The sequence below is a fragment of the Morone saxatilis genome, unplaced genomic scaffold, assembly GCF_004916995.1.
Source record: "Morone saxatilis isolate NCDOM2014 unplaced genomic scaffold, NCSU_SB_2.0 Contig17, whole genome shotgun sequence".
Classification (NCBI taxonomy): Eukaryota; Metazoa; Chordata; class Actinopteri; family Moronidae; genus Morone; species Morone saxatilis.
The window spans coordinates 24,733,993-24,756,225 of NW_023339729.1; the positions used below are offsets into that span (position 1 = coordinate 24,733,993).

Genomic DNA, 22,233 nt, shown 5'->3' on the forward strand with positions numbered 1-22,233 from the left:
CCTTCAGCCTGTAGCTGATGCTGCGTGTGATGCAGCGGGAAGAGGGATGATGACATCATCGTGCAGTAGCACTGTCCCTCTGCACGTACACCTCTGGGTGCCATGGCGACATGCGAGACGTGCCGGCTAGGGGAGGTCTCTGGCTCTCCGTGCTGCTGGGAGGAGAGAGGCAGGTTATCATGCAGATGCAGCTTCCTGCTTCAGCTCACAGTCCCCCCTCCCCCTCTTTCTGTCTTCCTTACTCCCCTTGCTGCTGTAGAAGAACCCCCCCTCCTCTCATCTACCCCTCCCCTTCTTCCCCTGCTTCACGTCCACACACAGCTCAGCCAATCAGAGGCCTCGGTGGGGGCAGGGCATAACAAAACCACCATTCCAGTGCAGAGCTGCTGCATCTCCCCAGAGCTAACAGGGAGCTAGCAGCTCAGAGGGAGGAGACACGGTCAAACCCAGCCTCTGTGTGTGTTTGTGTGTTTAGGTGTGTGTGTGTGAGTGTGTGTGTATGTGTGTGTGCCTGTCGCAGACTAGCAGGCACGGCCACTGCTGCACTCTTGTTTCACCAGACTTTTTCCTTTTAACCTTGCCTTGCCACGGTGCTCAGCACAGGCCTGCTTCTTCCTCCACTTCAGGATAAAGAGGGATCAGCGTGGGGGGACAGGAGAGAACAGACGGCAGCCTTCCTTTCTCTCCTTCTTTACTCTCTAACAACCTCGTAGTTGCTGACAGCTCCTGGCGGACGTGCAGGCAGGATGATAGCAGCTCAGCTTCTGGCCTACTACTTCACCGAGTTGAAGGATGATCAACTCAAAAAGGTGAGTGAAAAGCAGCTTTTAACTGCACCAGTGGTCCTTTTGTGTTGGACCGGAGGCTTGTGTAATGTGACATCAGCCATGGATGCCGGTTAACGGTAGCTGCATGTCAGCATTGAGCCTGTGGGGCGTATCAAGCTGGGAGAGGAGGATGCAGCATTTGGGAAGTAGAGGAAACGGAGGCCATGATGAATTATAATTTGGATTTGATTCTATTCTAGCTTCCTTAGGGGTTAGCATAGTTTGACATGGATGTCCTTGAGAAGGGCTGTGGTCAGTGATGGTGGTGGTGGGCTGCAGACAGACCTTAGTTATCGAGTGTTTCCGGAGCGTCGGTTGCCAGGGCGTCTGAAGCAGACAGGTGTCTGTGAGGGACTGTGGGGAAAAGTCGTGAGCTCCACAATCTCCTCCCTCTCTGGCTGCTTTCCCCGCTCACAGATTCTTACTCTCTGTCACGGTTTCTCTCGTCTGTTTCATCTTTCCCCAGTTTACTCACTCATTCTCTTATTACCTAGGGGCAAAGACGTCATAAACTCATTAGCAGAACACAGATATTGCCATCAGTGAAATCTGAGCTGCAATAAAGCCTCTGGTCATCTAGAGAAACTGACCTTGGGCTCACTGATGGGATGTCAAACCGGTGACATGTTCCCAGGCACATCTCAGATGAGATGAAGGGGGAGTGGGAGATTTATGATGTCATGTGTGATGTCACAGTGCAGTGGATGCACGTGTCTCTGCTGAAGTGGGTTAGTGGAATTTACTACAGCCTCTACTGGGGTGAATCAGAAGTTATCCAACCATGTATATCCTGGATATGACTGGTGCACTGCGTACCATATAAAGAAATGTAGCAGTTACCAAAATGACTTTCTGCCTGTTCTACAGAATAATATCAAAATAGTAATAGTTAAAAAAAAAGACAGAATTAGCATCATTATAAAAGAGCATCAACCTTTTTCACATCTGAAGTTCCGCTTTACAAGCGCATGTTAAACAGCCAGGCACTGTTCAAACACACAGCACTTTATTTAAAAGGCAGCAGGAATTCCAAATTATCTGGAGAAAATAAAAAAATGAATAAATAACATGGCACCTTGGGTTTAAATATTTAACTCACTATGGGAATCATGTTGGAAGAAGCGGATACAGAAGTTAGGTGATACTGTTTTGTTTTTAATCGATTTTAAAGGAACCCTGAAATGTAAGAAGCGCTAATGAAGTTGAATAATAACAAAAATATCAATGTTTTGGCATACAGCCTTATAAGGTTGACAGCAGAAGACAGGAATAGAACAAGGAGGGATTTGGCTCCTGTGATTTCAGGACATCATGACATAACATTACTGTAATGTTACTTTACATTTGATTAGTCTTATAATTTAGGAGGCTAATAATAGAAATGCCACACAGAGTAGCCTGATGAGAAATGCATGGACTGTGCTTTCATGGCACAGAATGGATTTCTGAACTGTGGTGTGCCACATGGCATCCACTGTGTGATTATGTAACAATAACAGTGACTGTCCAGGGCCGATCCCTCTTATCAAACATCCCATTAATTAGATGCATTTACTTTAACACAACAATTAAACTGCAGTAATTGTTGCTATTTTAAACAAACTGATTATTATATTGCTGTGTGACTGATAAGGCATTTTATAAAGGCATAAGACATATTGAAAGTATTTCCACCTGGTGTTGTACTACAGTAATTCTTTTAACTGTCTCATGTTTAAATGTTTCTACATTGGCTCAAGCTCGCTCTCACAATATGTGGTACTTTGTGTTAAGTGAATCAATGTATTGATTTTTTAATTACCACTTAGACTGACTACCCAATCTCCCAACATGCATCTCATTCAATTAGTTAATGGTAACACAATCTGAGGTGTCCCTACATAGGAAAAAAATAAATGAGGTTGAGGTAAACAATGCAGAGTTCACTATATTCTTCATCAGGATCCCTCACAGTGCATATGTTTATACCATATTGGAGGAAAACTAGTTACCAGTGTTTAAATGTTTTCATTTCTAGTTAAATTTTTAAGTCAAGTTAAAATTCAGTCAGTTTGTACACATGGTACAATAACAAAGCTGGAAGCATCAGTAATGTTGCTATGGTTACCTTGAGTTCATTACCCCTTGCACTGTGGTTACACTGATATTTACAAGTACTGTTTCAGTTGCATTTCACACTATAACTTCATCTGAAAATGCCCTAACTGCATAGCCTGTCTGGATTATGTTGTTATGCCTTTACTGGATGTAAAAAACAAAAACAAAAGTGATTCTTGTTTTTTAATAATTTGGCACATTTTGAATACTGTGTTGTGTCCCGTGCCTGTTCCTCAGATTGATAAGTACCTGTACTCCATGCGTTTCTCGGATGACACGCTGAAGGACATCATGAACCGGTTCCGCAGGGAAATGGAGAACGGGCTCGGCCGTGACACCAACCCCACCGCCACCGTCAAGATGCTGCCCACCTTTGTCAGGTCCATCCCTGATGGATCAGGTACAGTTTACATGAAGATTCTCAGGACAAAAACAACATCACTGTGATAACTGAATGCGTTTGACATTCTACCTGATTTTGGTAAAGTGTCCATCACCTCTCACAGATCCCAAAACTTTGTTCTGTTACATCATTTATTGTTGACTAAAGTCAACACGTTTGTCATTACACATAAGTTAGTATCATATTGACATGAGCTGTCATTTTGCAAGCTAACCTTAGCTAACAAACACATCCACTCAAATAGTATTTTGCTAAGGATGAAGCGAGCGGTTAGTCAGCCAGCCAGCTGCATCCCAGCAACGCGGAATAACCCCTGGGGGTCTGGATGAAGCTAGGCACTTTGGAGCGTGGATAAAAGTCATATACGGAAAATGCGATCCGTATCCCTACATAGAAACAATTTTGTAAGTTATGTTAGAACCCGTAAACATTGGCAATAAAAGTAAATAAAAATAATACGTAAATGCTTCTCACATATGGAACCTTTAAGATGCTTTAAGGAAAGAGATCCCAGTTCACTTTTGATATTTTCTGGGGTTTTAAAACTAGAAAGATTTGGGACTTGGAGACACTTCATTAAAATCAGGGAGAGTAACTTTAATAAGTTGTACATCTCAGAGAAAAATGTTAACCACTTGGTGTAAAAAGAACTTTCTGTCAGGTATCAGTTGGAAATTATGAAGGTCCGCTATAAATATTTAGCTCGACTTGAAATATTTGTTTAATATTTAATTACCTGCCACTCCCCAGCATCAGTTCCTGGTGTCCTTAAGGAAACTCTGATGTGTGCCTTGGCAGACTTGGTTCATCGATTCAGCAAATAGTTGCTAGAAAGGACAAACAAATTAATATTTTATTTCTGTTTTATAAATTCTTATTATTGATATATTCATATATATTCAGAAGAGCATACAGTACACTTTTAGTTCATCAAGACAACAACAGTTCAAAATCTAGTTTTATAACTACAAATGGGGAACATCACTGTTGTGTGAAAGACAACATCATGAGGCCGACAAATTCAGTGACATTAAAGACAAAGTGATCCCATTCAGACAAAACAAAACATAACTTAACAAAGAGTAAAGTGTCTTTGTTACATTATATACAGTCTATCTATACTGTACGCGCGTTAAAGCGCCGCCAGATGTATTGCGTTTCTATCTGTCTATAAACAATGTGCTGATGGGGTAAAATCGTCAGGCCTGTTCAGTGACATAAGCCTCTTTGTGTTGTGCTCTGGATTTGGTCTCAGTAGATCACAATTGTTTTAGTCCCGGGGCCAAACAGTTCAGCAGCGTGATAACAGTCTCGTAACACGCAGCCAACAACAGTGTCAGATGAAAACCTCCGAATGTCAGTTTGATTTGAATTTTATGAGACGATTTAATGGTCGCTTAGAGTTCTATATCGCCGTTAGATGAGGAGTCATAATGTTAGCAATGTCTATGAGTGAAAGCTATAGAGAAAATTTCAAATAGGATAGAATATTTTTAAAAAGGAATAAAACAGAAATATCAGAGTTTGGGACTTGGTGGTATGAAAAGCTGTAATAATATGCATAATTTAAAAGACTATAAATAAAATAACATTATTATTATTTTAAATCACGGGTTATCATAATGAAGTTAAGGAGAAAAAAACACTAATTCCTATTCCCACTATTTTAATGACCAAATGTTTATAGGGTGCAATAATATATTTACGGGAGAAACAAGTGGAAAAATACAAAATTGACCGTAATAATTTTGATTCCTCAAAGAGAAGCTGTTGCTAAATGTGTGTGAGTGTTCTCTGACAAAGCAGGATTACTTTAATGGTCTAAATGTCCCCCGAGAAAACAAACCACGCCTCAGAAAGGCTCGTCTAAACAGATTCTTGGCCGAAGTCAAGAGGTTTCGCTCCTCAGACTGAGCCTGTTCGCTTGTCCTCGTTAGTAAACAGCGCGAGTACACAGAAATAACACCGAGTGCCTGTCAGACATACTGCGACCCGAACAAGGCCAGTGGAGAGGAACAGGCCACACTGCCTTCTGCCTTCTCTCACATTATAAATAGCCTCAGGTTTCAACAACTACACGAGGTCAGAGGGATCCAGCAAAGGGCAGAGTTGAAGCCATGGCAACAGTGAAACGTTTGAAAGCCTGGTCAGAAATGACGGACATGATGGGAAGGACGACTGTAGCAACAAGAATAAAACATAACCTATCCTCGACTATGACATGTAGTTTCTGTAATAATCTTAATCCCTCGGGGCAGATGTTTGTGTTTTAAAGGTAAATGGCAAATAAAATCATAGCTAAGCTGTAATGATGTCTGTTCAGAGTAATCTTTACTGTGTAATACCATTATACTTATTAGGGGAAAAGGTAATAAAGATAAAAATGTAGAAAGAAAGCTAATCTCAAAATGTCCCTCATTTCAATCTGGAAACCATCAACTGAGCATCAACTGAAGAATAATTGAATGTTTCTGCATCTCTTCCCATATGTGCATTAATGCTTTCTGTGAATCTGGAGCAGAAAAGATGGACAACAATGAAGACAACTGTACAATATACAGTAGAGAGGCTATTCAAGGTTGCATTTGCACTCAATGGCTATTACTGACAACAAACAACAACAAAAAATGCTGCTCATAAATAGTATCAAACATGGGGCTTGACAAAAACAATCTTAACTCAAGGTCCATTTAGCTTTTTCGAGAGCTCATGATAACAGTGAGAGATGTGGTTGAAAGTTAGAGGAGCTTCACACATTGGGTGAAGCCTGATCACATTACCGGTTATGCAACCAAATTCACTCTCTTCCCTGCAATGAATATGGTGCTATTGGAGGCAATGGTCACAATATAGAAGTGATGGCTCTCAAAAGTTCAGAAGCCAGACGTGATCATTCAACGCTCAGTCTCCGGCTAACTGTGGCACAGCAAACAATGCTCTGTGGTCAAGTGTGTTTTCGGTTGTTCAGATTCACCCAACAAGCCTGAGCTCTGGAAAAGTCCATGGAGACAAAGTTTGACATGGATACCTTTTAGGATCTAAATGTACAATATGACCACACCTTCAGCTGGCTCTAATTTTTGGGGATTATATCTCTTGAAAACTAAGTAAACATCCGGGTTTGTTGGCAGTATTATAGCCAGGATCAAATTTAAGCATGACAACCACATTTCTGCTGGCTAATTATAGTAAATCCTCACATTAAGTTTGTCTCTGTGCTTGTGCATCTTTATCCTGAGTTTTTATTATAATAGTTTATGCCTGACAGGACTTTATCCAAAGACATAATAACACTCAACACAGTCAACACTATGGGTTTAGTTATAAAACTACTGCAATAAATACTGCGATTCCAACATGTATATATACCAAGAAGTGGCGGCTCACATATACCAGCACTGAGATTACAGTGGGACAGGACTATAAAATGGACACATGACCTTCTGCAAATCAGTAACACTTCTATATGTAAGCCTGGTCACATCCCATTCCAGTCAGGTCAGGGAGATAAATATCGCAATGCAGCAAACACTACAGTCATGGTGGAACTAAATGAAGAACATTGTTCTGCTGGGAGGCAGGATGTCCAGGCTGTTTGCTTGTTACCGAAAGGTCACAGGTCTGATCCCTGCAACAGTTAAATGCACATCCACACAGTATCATGTGTTTTGTTGCAGTGTCCTTTTGCAAGACACTTAATCCGTCTCTATTCTTTCATTGTAACTCACTCTAGATCAGTGTCAGATGAATGCCTAAAAGCTAAATTAATCATATTAATCCAAAATGAGAATACAACTGTTTAAAAAGAAAGCTACGGCACACTTTGATGACTACTCGCAATAGGATCCAAATGGTAAAATATCAGAAATTATTAGCTATCTTGTTACATTCACTGACAAATTAGTACTATTTTAGAACATGATGATGTAATCACCTGTAGTTTTAAAATAATGGTAAATATAAACAAGTTTCGTTTTGGAATAAAGTAAATGAAACACTATATTTAATGTTACAAGAAAGCTTCTCTCAACGGAGGGTACATTTACGTTTTGGCGTGTTGCCTGGAGTGAGCCTCTACCTGAGCACCTGGCTGTTGGCTCCGTTCACATAAAAGGGTTGTGCTAAAGTGCATCTCAAAATAAGGTCATTTTGTTTGCTTGTGTGGCACTTCCCTTTTCAGGCTTTTAGTTTCTGAAGGAGTTCAGGTTGTGGCCGATTCTATTACCAACCTTAATTATAAGTTTGTTGTTTGTGCGTCTTATTACATGTGCCACAAATCTGGATACACTGCCATCATCTGCATCCCAATAATGAGATGTCAAGAGTAAGACAAACAAACCTGAAGGAGCACTGATGTTGCTGATGGACACAGTAACCTTTAATAGACAATCAAACACTAATAAAATCCTCCCATTAGAACCGTCCGGGGTCTGGTAACTCAAAACAAGTGAGCCACACAACACAACAGGTGGCGTTCATGCTCCCCTCCCCAGAGGGTTGTCAGAGCGTCTGTATTTGCCCACCTGGGAAAGAGACTATCTTTCTCCACAATGACTGACCCCAACTTTCAGTGCAAGGTCTTCAATTTTTATAATTTTAAAATTCTTTAAAAATCACAAAACCCTCCTTAAAACCCATTGGCTGACAATGCTAAAAATACAGTGTCATGCATGTTAAACAAGGGTTTTTCTTGACTCCCTAAAAGTTTATATTTAGGAGATGTTCACCTGACAACAGCAAACTCTAATTTGCTGGTCCATGGTAGCCCTAAGTTCGGTCACAGACATCAGTTTTACTAAATCAAGTTATGTGTTTCCATTAAACAAATCCTTTGGCACACCTGAACCAAATCCTGTTTTCTGGTTTGTTTTTAATACTGAAGTTCAGATGATCATGATAGCCACTGTGGCTATACAGGTAAATAATAGCTCATCTAAACAAACTTCATTAACAGAGAATCTAAAGGAAGGAGAAATTACAGCACTACTTACATGCTGTACTTTATTGCAAAGTACAAACCTCAAACCTAAAACATTTATCTGTGTTTTCATTTTGACAGAAAAGGGGGACTTCATAGCTCTGGACCTTGGGGGGTCAAACTTTCGGATCCTGCGTGTCAAAGTCACACAGGACAAGAAGCAGCCGGTTCAAATGGAGAGCCAGGTTTATGACACCCCTGATGACATCATCCATGGCAGCGGGTCACGGGTAAACACAAATATATACTATATTTAGAGTCTTAGTTTTGAAACAGGAATCAGGGTTCGACAGTCTGGATGGATATTACTAAACACATGCACCAGATGCTATCTAAACTGTCCACATGATGTAATCCTTATCATCAGCAAATACTTAGCAAATACTGTATGACCCAGGTCAGACACTCATCTGTTTCCTCTCAAAATATTCAATGTTTGTGTCTGCCTTGCACACAGAGCACAGCAGCATTTAAGGTCAGGCCGAGGATCAATACGTGTAAAATGACCTCCTCGATAACGCTGGGAGCGATGAGAGTGAAGTCGGAACCTACGCTGACCTTCACTGAACTTGTAGAGAACAGCTGGCAGCCGTATTGTAACATGAGAACCACAACATGAGCCACTGTCTGAGGCTGTGTGATTGGATCAAAGCATGACTTCCACAGACAGAGCAAAGACAGATGCTGTTTAATGAAATGTCAAGGGGACAGCTGGCCAAAAATGTAATGTGCTATATCAACATGTTTGTTAACAAGGAAGTTTTCTTTTAATGGGGAGTGATCTGGTCATACAACATAAATATGAAGCAAAACTTTTTAGCCTAGCCTTCATCAGAGTCAAAATCGCAAAAGACATTTAGTTGTTTACATATTTCCCTTCCAACAGTATAGCGATTTAAAAGCTTAGAAACCAATGAAGTTATTAATATACTGCTATGAGTCTTGATCTTGTATCTGCATCAATCTATCTCGCCTCCATTATCGTTATGTACACTATTTTAGAGAGGTTTTGGTTTAATTTATGGTCATTTTGGAGATTGTAAGTTACAGTGCTGATGAACTGTATTGTGTTATACTGAGAGGTGTTTCAATATTGAGTTACTGAAATACCATTCCATTGCCTTGCACATTATAAGCTTTATGAACAACTAATTTGGCTGTTGAATTAAGACTGCATGAGCTTTGGTTAGGTGTAACTAATAAACTGGACAGTGACACAAATATTTAAATGTTTACTTACATTTGCGTTTTTATACTTGATATTCTTCCCTTATCAGGAATGTCTCATTTTGTCAGACACTACATGTGTGGTAAAAGATAAGAGAAAAGTCAAATGTTTGTTAGATGCTGTTTTTGGTAAAAGGTTTTGCTTTGTTATCTTGTTAATTTAAAGTCCTTTTCCTGTCTGCAGCTCTTTGACCATGTTGCAGATTGCCTGAGCGACTTCATGGAGAAGCAAAAAATCAAGGATAAAAAGCTTCCTGTAGGATTTACGTTCTCCTTCCCCTGTGCCCAGTCTAAACTAGATGAGGTAAGCACTTAAACAAATGTGCTGTATAGTCTGAAGTTCCTTCTTTCATTTGTCAATTCTTGAGGTATAAGGTTCCCAAATCAAATGTGTGATGGATGATGTTTAAGGACTGTGTGTGAGAATTGTAATATATTTTATAAAAACTGCTTTTTGAAGTTTTTGCTTTTGCAGAATAGCTAAATAATGTGAAATTGTGCTCCCAGTACCATTAAGAAGAAGTGTTAGTAAACCAAATGTGTTGTTGGAAACTGATACCGTGGTTGGAATAGCAATGGACAGACATTTTTGGACTTGCCAAGCCTGTCTAACTCTAAGTTAAAGCTTGGCTTATAAAACAACTTGTTTTATAGGCGGTCCTCTTGACATGGACAAAGAAGTTTAAAGCCAGTGGTGTAGAAGGCATGGATGTTGTGAAGCTTCTGAACAAGGCCATCAAGAAACGAGGGGTGAGTTTTTTCTTTTTCTGGTATACAAAAAGTAACATTTAATTTCATAGTTTTATTGTTTGACAAATTTCAAAATACACTACCCATGGAAACTATTTTATTAGTCAAAATGCAATTGTTAAAAGAGAAAATTGTTCCATCAATGATGTTAAAATGTGTCTGCTTATGGTAATTTTTGATTTTGTTTTGAGATAAACATAATCCTGTTTTTACAGGATTATGAGGCAGACATCATGGCGGTGGTGAATGACACAGTTGGCACAATGATGACCTGCGGATTTGATGATCAGCGCTGTGAAGTGGGCATCATCATAGGTAAACACTGTACAGATGACATTTTTTGGGGGAATAAATTACTTATTAACATTAAAATTATAGAGCAGTGTGCTTTAATCTTTGATCAGAGTGTTTTAATTTGAGCAAAAAGCAGATTAAGTCAACACATATATCCAAAGCACCTTACAGTACCATGTTCACAGTTCTACATGTGGGGGCGCCAAAGGTATTGTAACCGTAACACTGGCCTCAGTGGGACAATGCACTCTGCCTACTGAGCTCCACAGAGCAAAAGTCATGCAGCTCTGCATCCTTTCAGGAACGGGAACAAATGCCAGCTACATGGAGGAACTGCGTCACATTGACCTGGTGGAAGGAGACGAAGGGCGGATGTGTATCAACACCGAGTGGGGTGCCTTCGGGGATAACGGGTCCCTAGAGGACATTCGCACAGAGTTTGACCGAGAGATTGACAGGGGCTCTATCAACCCAGGAAAGCAGCTGTAAGATTTTCCATCAAACCTTTATTCATTCACGCAAGAGTTTACCAATCAATAGTCTTTCTGAGAAATGTCCTGCTTGAAATAACCTGGGGGATACTGTACCTACAGTCTGCCCTTTCAAAACCCATATCTTCCCTGTGGGTTCAAGGATTCTAGTTCTTCAACTGTGGAACACCCACATTCAACACAGTACTGTTGAAACTGTGAAACATACAGGGCACGATACGTAAAATAGATTTACAAAGACACCTGACATGATGTCATTTTAACATTCAACAAATAGCCACCATTTGGTAAGTTTTACATCATCTAAAATGCTGCTGTGTTTCTCTCTGCTCAGGTTTGAAAAGATGGCCAGTGGGATGTACATGGGAGAGCTGGTTCGACTCATCCTGGTCAAGATGGCCAAAGAGGGGCTGCTATTTGAAGGACGGATAACCCCTGAGCTCCTGACGAAAGGAAAGATTGAGACGAAACATGTTTCTGCCATTGAAAAGTGAGTGGGGAGAATGACTTGCAGTGTAATGCACAAGGGAAAAATATGATTTTATTTTTTCAGGGAAACATAATTGCAGATTCTTATAGGAATTAAAAATAGATTTTGTTTCCACCTTTTAAGGGCATGAAACTGTGAACATATAAATGATCATCTGGAGTTTAAACGAATGCTAGTTTATTGCTTTTCTCCAATAGCATGATGAGATCATTAATAACAAGAAATACTTAACCTTTTAGGACTAAAGAAGGACTGAAGAAATGTATGGAAATCCTGACAAGGCTCGGGGTGGAGCCTTCAGATGAAGACTGTCTGGCTGTGCAGCATGTGTGCACCATAGTGTCCTTCCGGTCCGCAAACCTAATTGCTTCAACACTGGGAGGCATCCTTGCTCGCCTAAAGGAAAACAAAGGAGTAGCACGCCTCCGCACCACCGTGGGCATCGATGGGTCTCTCTACAAGATGCACCCTCAGTGAGTATTCTTTAAGAGAGGACATGAATGGAGAGTTGTGTAGAAAGTAAAGTAATGCCTCCTACTGACTAAATTAGCCTTCATGTTTGCCTTTAAACCCCCGCCCACCCAAAAAACCCCATCAAAACCAGAACGGGGTGACAACTGGGGTGCGTAGGCAAGGCAAACAAGAAACAAGATCCTCTGAGGAATATAGAGGATGCACACAAGACATTCCTTTTAGTGGTGGGAAGATTTCAGATTCTCCCACGCTATTCTCTAACACTTCTACCGGTTTTAAGCCAGGTTGATGCTTCATTATAAAATAGCTTTTCGAAGAGGTTATTTGGTCGTAGGGTCGGGTTATAATCCAACATTATCGTCTATTTAAGCTTCAGTTACAAACAAAATGAGCTCTTAGTTTAACATATAAAAATAACATTGAAATACAGGGCATTGCTTTGAAAATTATTCCCATATTGTGATAAATGTCTGTGTAGAAAATATCCAGATTAATGCCATGATAATTACTTCAACAGTTTCACCCTGCCCTACTTACTCGTGTGCTGGTGCTTACATTATATAATAATATGTTCCAATAAAAGTAAAGTAGCAATGTAATATTTCACTTCACAGTGAAAAGAGGTGTGTATGTGTGAAATACCACGTTAAGACCATCTCAAATACTGTACAGTATCTTACTTTATGTCCACATCCCAACAAGATTTGATGTTGAATCACCAAAGATTAACATTTTGGATTTCATTACAGTGATCAAGCCTCCCTCAATAAAATATCTTCTGCTCTCTGAACAGATATGCTCGCCGTCTGCACAAGACAGTGCGTCGCTTGATCCCAGACTCAGATGTCCGCTTCCTGCTGTCTGAGAGTGGGAGTGCGAAAGGCGCAGCCATGGTGACAGCAGTGGCGTACCGTTTGACAGAGCAGGCGCGCCAGATTCAGCAGACTATGGCAGAATTCCGGCTGAGCAAAGCCCAGCTTTTAGAAGTAAAGAAACGCATGAGGGTGGAGATCGAAAGAGGCCTCAAAAAGGAAACCCACAAGGAGGCTACAGTCAAAATGTTACCAACCTTTGTCCGCAGTACACCAGATGGAACAGGTGACTAAAAAGACAGATATGCAGACAGGTGGGGGGGAGTACACAGTAGTGGATTTTTTTTCCTAATTCTCCTTTAAAGATGATACAATACGATCATGCAATACATCAGTATATCTATTTATAGGGTGTGTTGTAGTGAGATTCCCTATACGTATTATGGCAGAGGTCTACTGCCTCACCTGCTCATGTCAGAGGGAATTCATTACACTTTCATGAAACATTATTATTTATTATTTTAAGGTGTAGTATGCCATTACCAAGTAACTATTCTCAGCTCAGAACGTTAGCAATTGTTAATCGATCACGTCATATGTTTGTTTTGCAGTAACTAATCAAAGCGGCATGTTGTGCTGTCTGAGAAAACAAAATGTTATAAAAAGTTAGGAAAACTGTGTGAGGAAAAAACTCCAAAAAACTTGGAGACAGCACGGCTTATTTGAAATGTTTGTTGGTTTGCATACCTGAACGACATCTTGTCAAGTTATAACATGACATCAACAAAGAGGTGCAATGACTTCTGTGTCATCTTTTAATTATAGGTTAATGGCGGGCCATAAATTAAATTGACTGTTATTGTTCAGTTGAGGCTCCCTAGTTTGCGCCTCAATTTTAAGCAGAGCCTGTCTACTTGGACGTTTTCCAAAATCAGAGCTGTACTATCAGACAGTGAACACAAGTAAATCAGGTTCTTCCAAACCTCAAAAAGATCTACAGGCATATCACCGTCATTATTAAGTTTAACCATCATCGCTTGTTGACTTCTTTGCTTTTACCCTGCATTATTTAAGTAAAACCAAATGGTGGCTATTTGTGGTATGTTAAAATGACACCATGTCAGGTTTCTTTGTAAACCTATTTTACGTATCGTGCACTGTATCTTTTCACAGTTTGAACAGTACTGTGTTGAATGGGGGTGTTCCACAGTGGAAAAACTAGAATCCCTGAATCCACTGGGAAGATATGGGTTTTGAAAGGGCAGACTGAAGCTACAGAACCCCCCAGGCTATTTCAGTGGTGATAGATTAAGTTTTGTTGATTCTTTGGCTAACAAGAACTTTCTTGTAATACAGAGAATGGAGATTTCCTCGCTCTGGATCTCGGAGGGACAAACTTCCGCGTCCTTCTGGTAAAGATACGCAGTGGGAAGAGGCGATCAGTCGAAATGCACAACAAAATCTACGCCATTCCCATAGAAGTGATGCAGGGCACAGGAGAAGAGGTAATGATTTTCAGTTTAGTTTCTTTGTTGCCCTCAAGGATTTCATGCTTGTATAGAAATAATAATAATAAACAAAAATAGTCTTACTTTCCCTATTTTGGATGTAGCCTTATGCCTATTTCTGTTTAACATCTTAGTCATAGTCACAATAAACAACATTTGCAGGATGCGTCTAAACATTTCAGTCATTGAAAATAAAGCCTGTATGTCTCTTTCCAGCTCTTTGACCACATTGTGCACTGCATCTCCGACTTCTTGGATTACATGGGAATGAAAAGTGCTCGACTGCCACTGGGTTTCACCTTCTCCTTCCCCTGCCATCAGACCAGCTTGGACGCAGTATGTTGTCTAACAATTATCTCAAAAATAGTACATATTTTTTTGTAAAATAGTAGGAAAAAAGAACCACATCTAGGTAGGGACAGACACGATTAATCAGGCTGATTATCTAGCATTTTATAATTAGTGTATAATGTGTGCATAATGTCTGTGCCCATGAGGCAGAAAAACAAAACTGTCTGCAGGTAGCTTTGTCTGTGTAGCTGCTGTAGAACAATGTTAGCACTCCCCTTTGTGAGTTTTGGGATGGTGGGAAAAAGCTGCTTTCAAGCCCTGTACTGTAACTCTCATGCATCCTGCTGCCTGAATTTCCTACAGAATAGAACAGAATTATCCATGACTTTTCTTTGTCTGCATATTGGCATTATATAATCGGACATCAGCAGCCAAGCCAGGCCAATGAAAAACTCACAATAGAGGTGGAGCTTACCAGAAGTATCAGTGCAAATGGTGGCAAGAAGTTTAAGTGATTAAATAACGTATTTCGGTTTAGAGTACAGATGTGGCTGAACAATAGCAACTAAAGAATCTTGTTCAAAGGACACATTAGCATTACTAATCCATTGCCTCCATCCACGTTTTCCCTTCCTGTTCAGGATTTCGAGAGCTGACCTTTTAGCTGCTCTAACCTCTTCAACCTTTAGCTGATTACAGAGTGTTATTATTACTGTGTTGTACTATCCCAACAATGAGATATTTCACAGTAAGTGTTGTGTGCTCTGCAGGGTATCCTCGTAACCTGGACCAAAGGCTTCAAGGCCACAGACTGTGAGGGTGAAGATGTGGTGGAGCTTCTTCGGGACGCGATCAAGAGGAAAGAGGTAACCGCAAACATGATCATCATTATGCATTATGTTACTAGAACTGCAGCAGCACCGACACCAACGCAAACACTAGCTTCTCCATTACTTTCAACACTTAAAACTTCATATGACAAACCAATCGTACTGTGGGATTCTTGTGCTGCCGCTGTAAGAAAATTAGACACTAACAGAGAAAATTGGGACAAAAATAGTATGATTAAGTAAGGGCGATAAAAACCTAATTAAAAACACTTTGGTATAAATATCTGCCATTTTCCTGATAGTTAGAATTAACTTGATGTTCTGTTTGTCTGTTTTTGTTTGGAAAGTGTTGTCCAGAACTTAAAGACTTTACATAAGCTTTTTTGGATGTATAGTTTGGGCATGGTTTGTTCTCTCATGTTGCTTTAAAGGCAAACATACAAAAGGTTTGAGTAACAGACCTCTTAGCTGACAGACGCAGCCAACTGGATTTCAACCAACCTCTGCAGTAATATTTTTAAATGCGATTAAGTGATTTCAGTTCAGATTTCCTTTAGCATTACATGTTTCTTTTATCTACCTGTACAGAACTACTGTTGTATTAAGTATACAAATGAAAACGTCCCCTGCACTGAAACACTGCAATAAGGAACCCTCTAATAGAGTGTTTTATGAAAGACGGCAATACAACATATATTATACCAGTAAGCTGCTGAACAACACGTGGCTACATGCTAATCCTAGCATACTGACTGACACATTTGGACTGAACTGCAATTTTGCAGTTCCAGCATGAAGACAATTAGCCCCACCCCCACAGTGTAAACCTACAGCTTAACAGCACCTATTATGGCATGGTATTAGAGCTGGGATAATATATTTTAGTACCGATTATTGCATCTGCTTTGTATTCAGGAAGTTTTGTTATTGTTATATCATCACTTTTAAGTTTCTTATATCGATTTTACCCTTTTAGATGGAGAATGCAGTAAGTATTAAGTGACTGTAAATCATTAACTGGCAGGTAAAGCAGCGCAGGACGGGAGCAGTGTGTGGTTATTGATGTGGTAGCATGTCATAACACCTGGAAAACCTACTTTCAAATATTGTGGAGGAGTGTGTGTCTGCAGTGTGGCGTCTTATTTAAGCTCAGAATTAGCAAAGTGATGACAAGGTGTGTGTTTGGCAGAGCTGCTGAATTTTTGCGGCTCTTCTGAAACAGCTTTTTATTGTGTAGGTATGTGAGTGAACTGCATTGTGCTCCGTGTGATGTTTGAAAAGTTGCCAGTTCTGACATTAATCCTTCTGTCAACAAAGCCATTAAGCAACAATTGTTGGATATAAAATGTGGACTTAAGATGGAAACAGTGATATTATGTATTAATAACATATTTGAGTTTTGTTAAAATGAATCATTTTGTAATCTGTAGAGAGAAAGAAAACAGTATCTAGCATTACCATTCTAATCATTTAAAAGTAACATGACTTCATTAACTTATTGGATTATAACACAAAGCATGAATCTTGAATTGTAAGATTTGTGTAATGTAGTGACCAAATTTTTATTACAACAGCTTTCATCGTACTTCTACCAGTGATTCATTTTCTAGTTGTTTGTTTTCACAGGAGTTTGAGCTGGATGTGGTCGCCATAGTGAACGACACAGTGGGGACGATGATGACCTGTGCATATGAGGAACCCACCTGTGAGGTGGGGCTGATCGCAGGTGAGTTAAACACCACTGCGTTTTTTAAGTTTAAGGTGACAGAACTTGGTATACAATTAGGCGATGAACTTGTACACTCACATTTTTGTTGTATTATTTGATTTTTGTCTACAGAACAAATAGGAAACACTAATCCACAGTTAGAAATGTCTTGGGTTTGTATGTTTAAAATGACGTACCGTTTGGGGTTTTTGAGACTGATGCAACGTGTCTGTGTCCTCTCAGGGACAGGCAGTAACGCCTGTTACATGGAAGAGACAAAGAACATCGAGATAGTGGAGGGAAACGAAGGCCGTATGTGTGTCAATATGGAGTGGGGGGCGTTTGGAGACAACGGCTGTTTGGATGACATCAGGACACAGTACGACCAGGCGGTGGACGAGAACTCGCTCAACGAAGGCAAACAAAGGTCAACACACCTCCAGTGTCAAACTATATCGTCTGAAAAACCCGATAGCGATCTAATGTCTAATGTCCAGTGTTTTATCCTCTTACCACTAACTTAAGATGGTATCTTTCTTATACATGTCAGATATGAGAAGATGTGCAGCGGTATGTACCTCGGAGAGATCGTCAGGCAGATTTTGATTGATCTGACCAAGCGAGGCTACCTCTTCCGGGGACAAATCTCAGAGACGTTGAAGACCAGGGGCATCTTTGAGACAAAGTTCCTGTCACAGATAGAGAGGTGAGTGAATCACTTCACATCAGTGTTCAGATCACCAACTTTTTGTCCAAAGGCAGACAAACAAGTATTTGTACTGTCATAAACTGAAAGAAATTTACCAAAATAATAAATGATAACAAATAACCCCAGTCCAATTTCTTTGTCTACACCAAATATCACAAATTGATAACTAACAGTACCCGAGGGTGGCCCGGTCTTTAAAAAGAACCATACCAAAGGCTGTGCATGTTTAGTCCATTTAGTAAAAATGCCAACCATTTTCCAAAGCCTAGAGCGTGTTTTTCCTACCTCCCTTATAGTATGAATATTAAGTTGCAGAAATACAATTTAAAGTACAGAGAAAGGCATGTCTGCTTTCATTTTTGTCATATTTACATCATTCTTGTATGATAATTTTGAATCAATCTGCACTAATAAACTGTATAACCACACAACTATAACTTAAATATTAAAATGGTATCTGTCAAAGCAAATATGATCTTCAATGTAATGGATTATCTACGTATAACAAATACGTTCATGTTGATTTTCATACTGCAGTGAAATGAATGGAAACTGGTGGCTGCCTGGAGGTTTGAAAAACCAAATTAAAAACCCTGAAACACCAGAAACAGATGGCCACGCTGTAAAATACAATATATATCTAATTATTTCTATGCAGTCTATGGTTAAGACATATAAAAACAGCAGTATGAGCAAGAGGATGAGTGCATAAAAGCACATGGTTAAGCAGCATTGTTCACAGAAATGTAGCATCTAGGGGGATAACACACCTAGGTATGAGAGGAGGAGGGGCAGGCAATGTGACGACTTGAGTTTATACACTGTTTAAGCCTACCTTAGCCTCTGAAGCAGCTGTGAGGTATCTGGTGTCACTCCTGCTGTTGGCTGACCTCTGACACACTCTCCCCCCCGCCCCTCCTGGTCCACAGCGATCGTCTGGCGCTGCTGCAGGTCAGGGCGATCCTGCAGCAGCTGGGGCTCGACAGCACCTGTGATGACAGTATTATCGTCAAGGAGGTGTGTGGCACGGTGTCCCGCCGCGCGGCGCAGATCTGTGGAGCCGGAATGGCTGCAGTGGTGGACAAGATCCGTGAGAACAGAGGACTGGACCACCTGGATATTACCGTGGGCGTGGACGGCACGCTGTACAAGCTGCACCCACAGTAAGACATATAGAACATAATAGAGGGCGTGTTTGGAGGAAAAGGTGCCCATTCATTCTTAAACACTACAATATGTATTGAATTTCATCAAGCTGCAAAGGTTGTATCTTTTTTATTTCCTTGTATCAGTTATTTCAGAAGAGTGGATGGAAGTGGCAAGGAACTCATTATTAATCATAGTATTTTAGATCATTTTTTCACACTTAATACTGCTTCTAAAATCTCAGAACACTTATAATAAAGGCCCTTCATAAGATAAGACAAGCTGGTTGACAGAAAAGCAAAATGTATACATTTATTGGTTTTGTACTGTTGACAAAACAAGTAATTTTCAGACATTACCTGAAAACTATTTCTCAAACTGTCTAAAGGTTAACTGTGTCATATTTGTAGGAATATTTGGGCAGCAGTAAGAGAGGGGTTAAAGGCAGAATGTGTAGGATCTAAAAGTGTTCCGCTGTGTCTCTATCAGCAGAGACCCGCCCCTGTATTTTCTCATTTTGCTGTGTTCAGGACGTTTCTGGGCGTCGACCTTTGGGCAGTGGGTGTGTAGCCCCCAGCAAATAACAACTTGCAGATCCAGATTGTCCGCTTTTAAGCACACATTCAAGAGGAAGCTACAGCAACACAAAATCCTACTTCTGCCTTTCATGTTGACGTGTTATTTTCATTTCGTTTAACTGACGGAAACCTGTCTTTTGGGCCCCTCAAACACTTACCACTACTTCAATTTCTTAATCGTTATTTAACAGTCTTGTCACCTGTGATACCATCATTCTTTTTTGCAAGTAATTTGCCTCTTTGCATAGAAAAGTAATAGAAGCACTGCATTTAGTCAAGCTCTTTTTGCAGAAGCATTCAAAGGTTGACATCTTAGTTCCTGTAAATCAAGGGTCTACTAGGGGACTGTCTCGTGAACCAGGATTAGCATGGTAGCTGGACAACTGCACATCCAGGAGCTCTTGTAACTTTAGTTTATCGATTGTTATCCAGGTATCATAATCCATCTTCTTGAGACAGGCCCTAAATGAACTTTACTTGCTCTGGCCTGCTCCTCATCCTCACAGTAATACTTGAGTTATAGCCATATTTGTTGCTTCTACTTCTCATTTCTCTGAGTTCAGTAGCGAAGTGCCTCTAACCACAGTTTCCTGTTGCTCTCTGCCCTCAGCTTCTCCCGGATCTTCCAGCAGACGGTGAAGGAACTTGCCACAAAATGTGACGTCAACTTCCTGCTATCGGAGGACGGCAGCGGCAAGGGGGCCGCCCTCATCACTGCCGTGGGCTGTCGCCAGAGAGAGCTGGAGGCGCAGCAGCACTGAGGAGCTCCGCCCCATTTGTCCTTGAGAACTACCTGCTGCTTCACCGTGACCTTCACCCGCCGCACAGCCCAACTCCATCTCCCCTTGGCAGCCGTGACTCCACCTCTGCCCCACCTGGCCCCCACACAGCCAGAAAGACATGCTGCATGCATAGGGAATTAAAACTGAATATCTAAATATTTATTTATACAGCACCAGAAGGTTTATTATTTCCATGTTTGTACATTTTCCTGAGTAGCTTGTCAGTAATCTGATAAATCTAAACTCCTTAGGTGTGCAATATTTGTGTATTGCTAATTTTATTTTTATATGGAGGCAAATATATAATTGTATTTATATAGCTAAGGCCACTTTGAATCCCAGAGGTCATTAGGATTTTGCACCATAGACACGAAAAAATGTCGGCACTTTTTATATGAGAGTTACAACAGCAGCATTTCAATGTAACTTCCAAATGAAGGCCGTCCTTCTCACTGAATGATGAAACTCATTTTTACAGGCTCCACTGGTTCAGAAAACTAGTTCTAAAAGGGCTCGCTGCATAGGGTTGAATGCAAGAGTCACGGCTGTTAAAGTCACCCTCATTTTATGTGCAACATGCTCACACAATGTGCTAGTCTAATGCTACTAACCCCCTTTTTCTGTAACCATCGATGTAACTCACATGTGAAAGTATTCCAGCGGCACCATACCATTTATTCCTCAAGAGCCGAGAGGGTAGAAAGTGGAAGTGTTAGCGTATCCTGTTGCTATTTGTGAACTACTATACTTTTGGTGTTGTGATGAATCCCACTTCTACTCATTGTATGTGCAAAGAATAAATGTTTATTGGGCCCCAAGAAGAGTGGATACTATGAGCGCTTTTGTGTGTATTTGTGGCTGAGTGTCAGTGTGTCCTATTGTAATGACCTGTAGCTTTCAATGTCCAAAGCTCTGTGGAGACTGCATGCCTTACATTAAGACAAAAGAGAGCACTGGATCTTTTTCTTTTTCTTTTTTTTACATCAATATAGATTTGTGATCGACACAGTGAAAAGTGAATTCATTAAATTATATTTTGTTGTGGAGTAAATCCTGGTGTCTCTTTTTTAACTATCAAGCAGCGGCAGAGGCATGCCTAAACAAGGGGAACTTGATAATGAGCAGACACGTGTTACGTAGAGAAAACGTGGAGCACATCATGATCCAAAGAAGAGAGAGTTAAGATAGAAATATTTATTGGCAGGAACCAATTTCCAGCTAATTGTTGCTCATGGGATTCCTAAACACGTCGTCTAAAGAAATGTTTATTTTAAAAGGTTCTTCTCCATAAATAGATGCCATCGCTTCTATAAAATGTTTATCAGGCAACATAAAAGATAAACAGCCAAGAAATGTTGCTGTTTCTTCATTACACAGTCCTTTTTTATGATTAATCAATAATTCATGTAGTCTTTAGATGTCAGAAAGAGTGTTTTTATGTCAGTGATCTTGTGCTTTTACTGTCTCGAGCATTTATTACACTCACTTCAGGTCTTTGTCCTTGAAAGAACACGCTGATCCTGGAATCTCGCTGTGCCGAGTTCACCAGACCTGCTGCCACCGTCGCTGAAGTTCAGCCGCCCACAACAAGGCTACAGCACAAAGAGGATAACTCGCTGTACAGAACACTCTTCTAGTCCTCAAAGACACATTCATACACTCACTCACTGTGTGTGTGTGTGTGTGTGTGTGTGCAAGCTGTACATTTCAACATCTGCCAACATCTGTCAAACCTATAAATCTCTCAGCAATGATGTCATGATTTTTAATGTGAATCTTTATCACACAGTTGCCATTGTTGCACTTATCCAATTAATTTAATATAATTAATCCCCCCC

At 40.4% G+C, this 22,233-nt stretch overlaps 1 protein-coding gene across 2 annotated transcripts; it reads left to right on the top strand.

Annotated features, from left to right (window-relative positions):
* The first annotated feature begins 385 nt into the window (after positions 1–385).
* LOC118326824 (hexokinase-1) lies at positions 386–21,446 on the top strand. 2 transcript variants are annotated; one of them, XM_035659927.1, is made up of 19 exons: positions 386–809; positions 3,162–3,324; positions 8,387–8,535; positions 9,717–9,836; positions 10,187–10,282; positions 10,498–10,597; positions 10,878–11,061; positions 11,402–11,557; positions 11,797–12,030; positions 12,825–13,129; positions 14,200–14,348; positions 14,568–14,687; positions 15,413–15,508; positions 16,449–16,460; positions 17,099–17,198; positions 17,424–17,607; positions 17,731–17,886; positions 18,819–19,052; positions 20,224–21,446. In XM_035659927.1, the coding sequence occupies exons 1-19, from the start codon at positions 747–749 to the stop codon at positions 20,372–20,374; spliced, it is 2,772 nt and encodes a 923-aa protein (XP_035515820.1). In that variant the 5' UTR covers positions 386–746; the 3' UTR covers positions 20,375–21,446. The 2 variants fall into 2 exon arrangements, with proteins under 2 accessions (XP_035515820.1, XP_035515822.1); XM_035659929.1 differs by lacking the exon at positions 16,449–16,460 and having other exon boundaries at positions 747–809; positions 20,224–20,374.
* Positions 21,447–22,233: the final 787 nt, after the last annotated feature.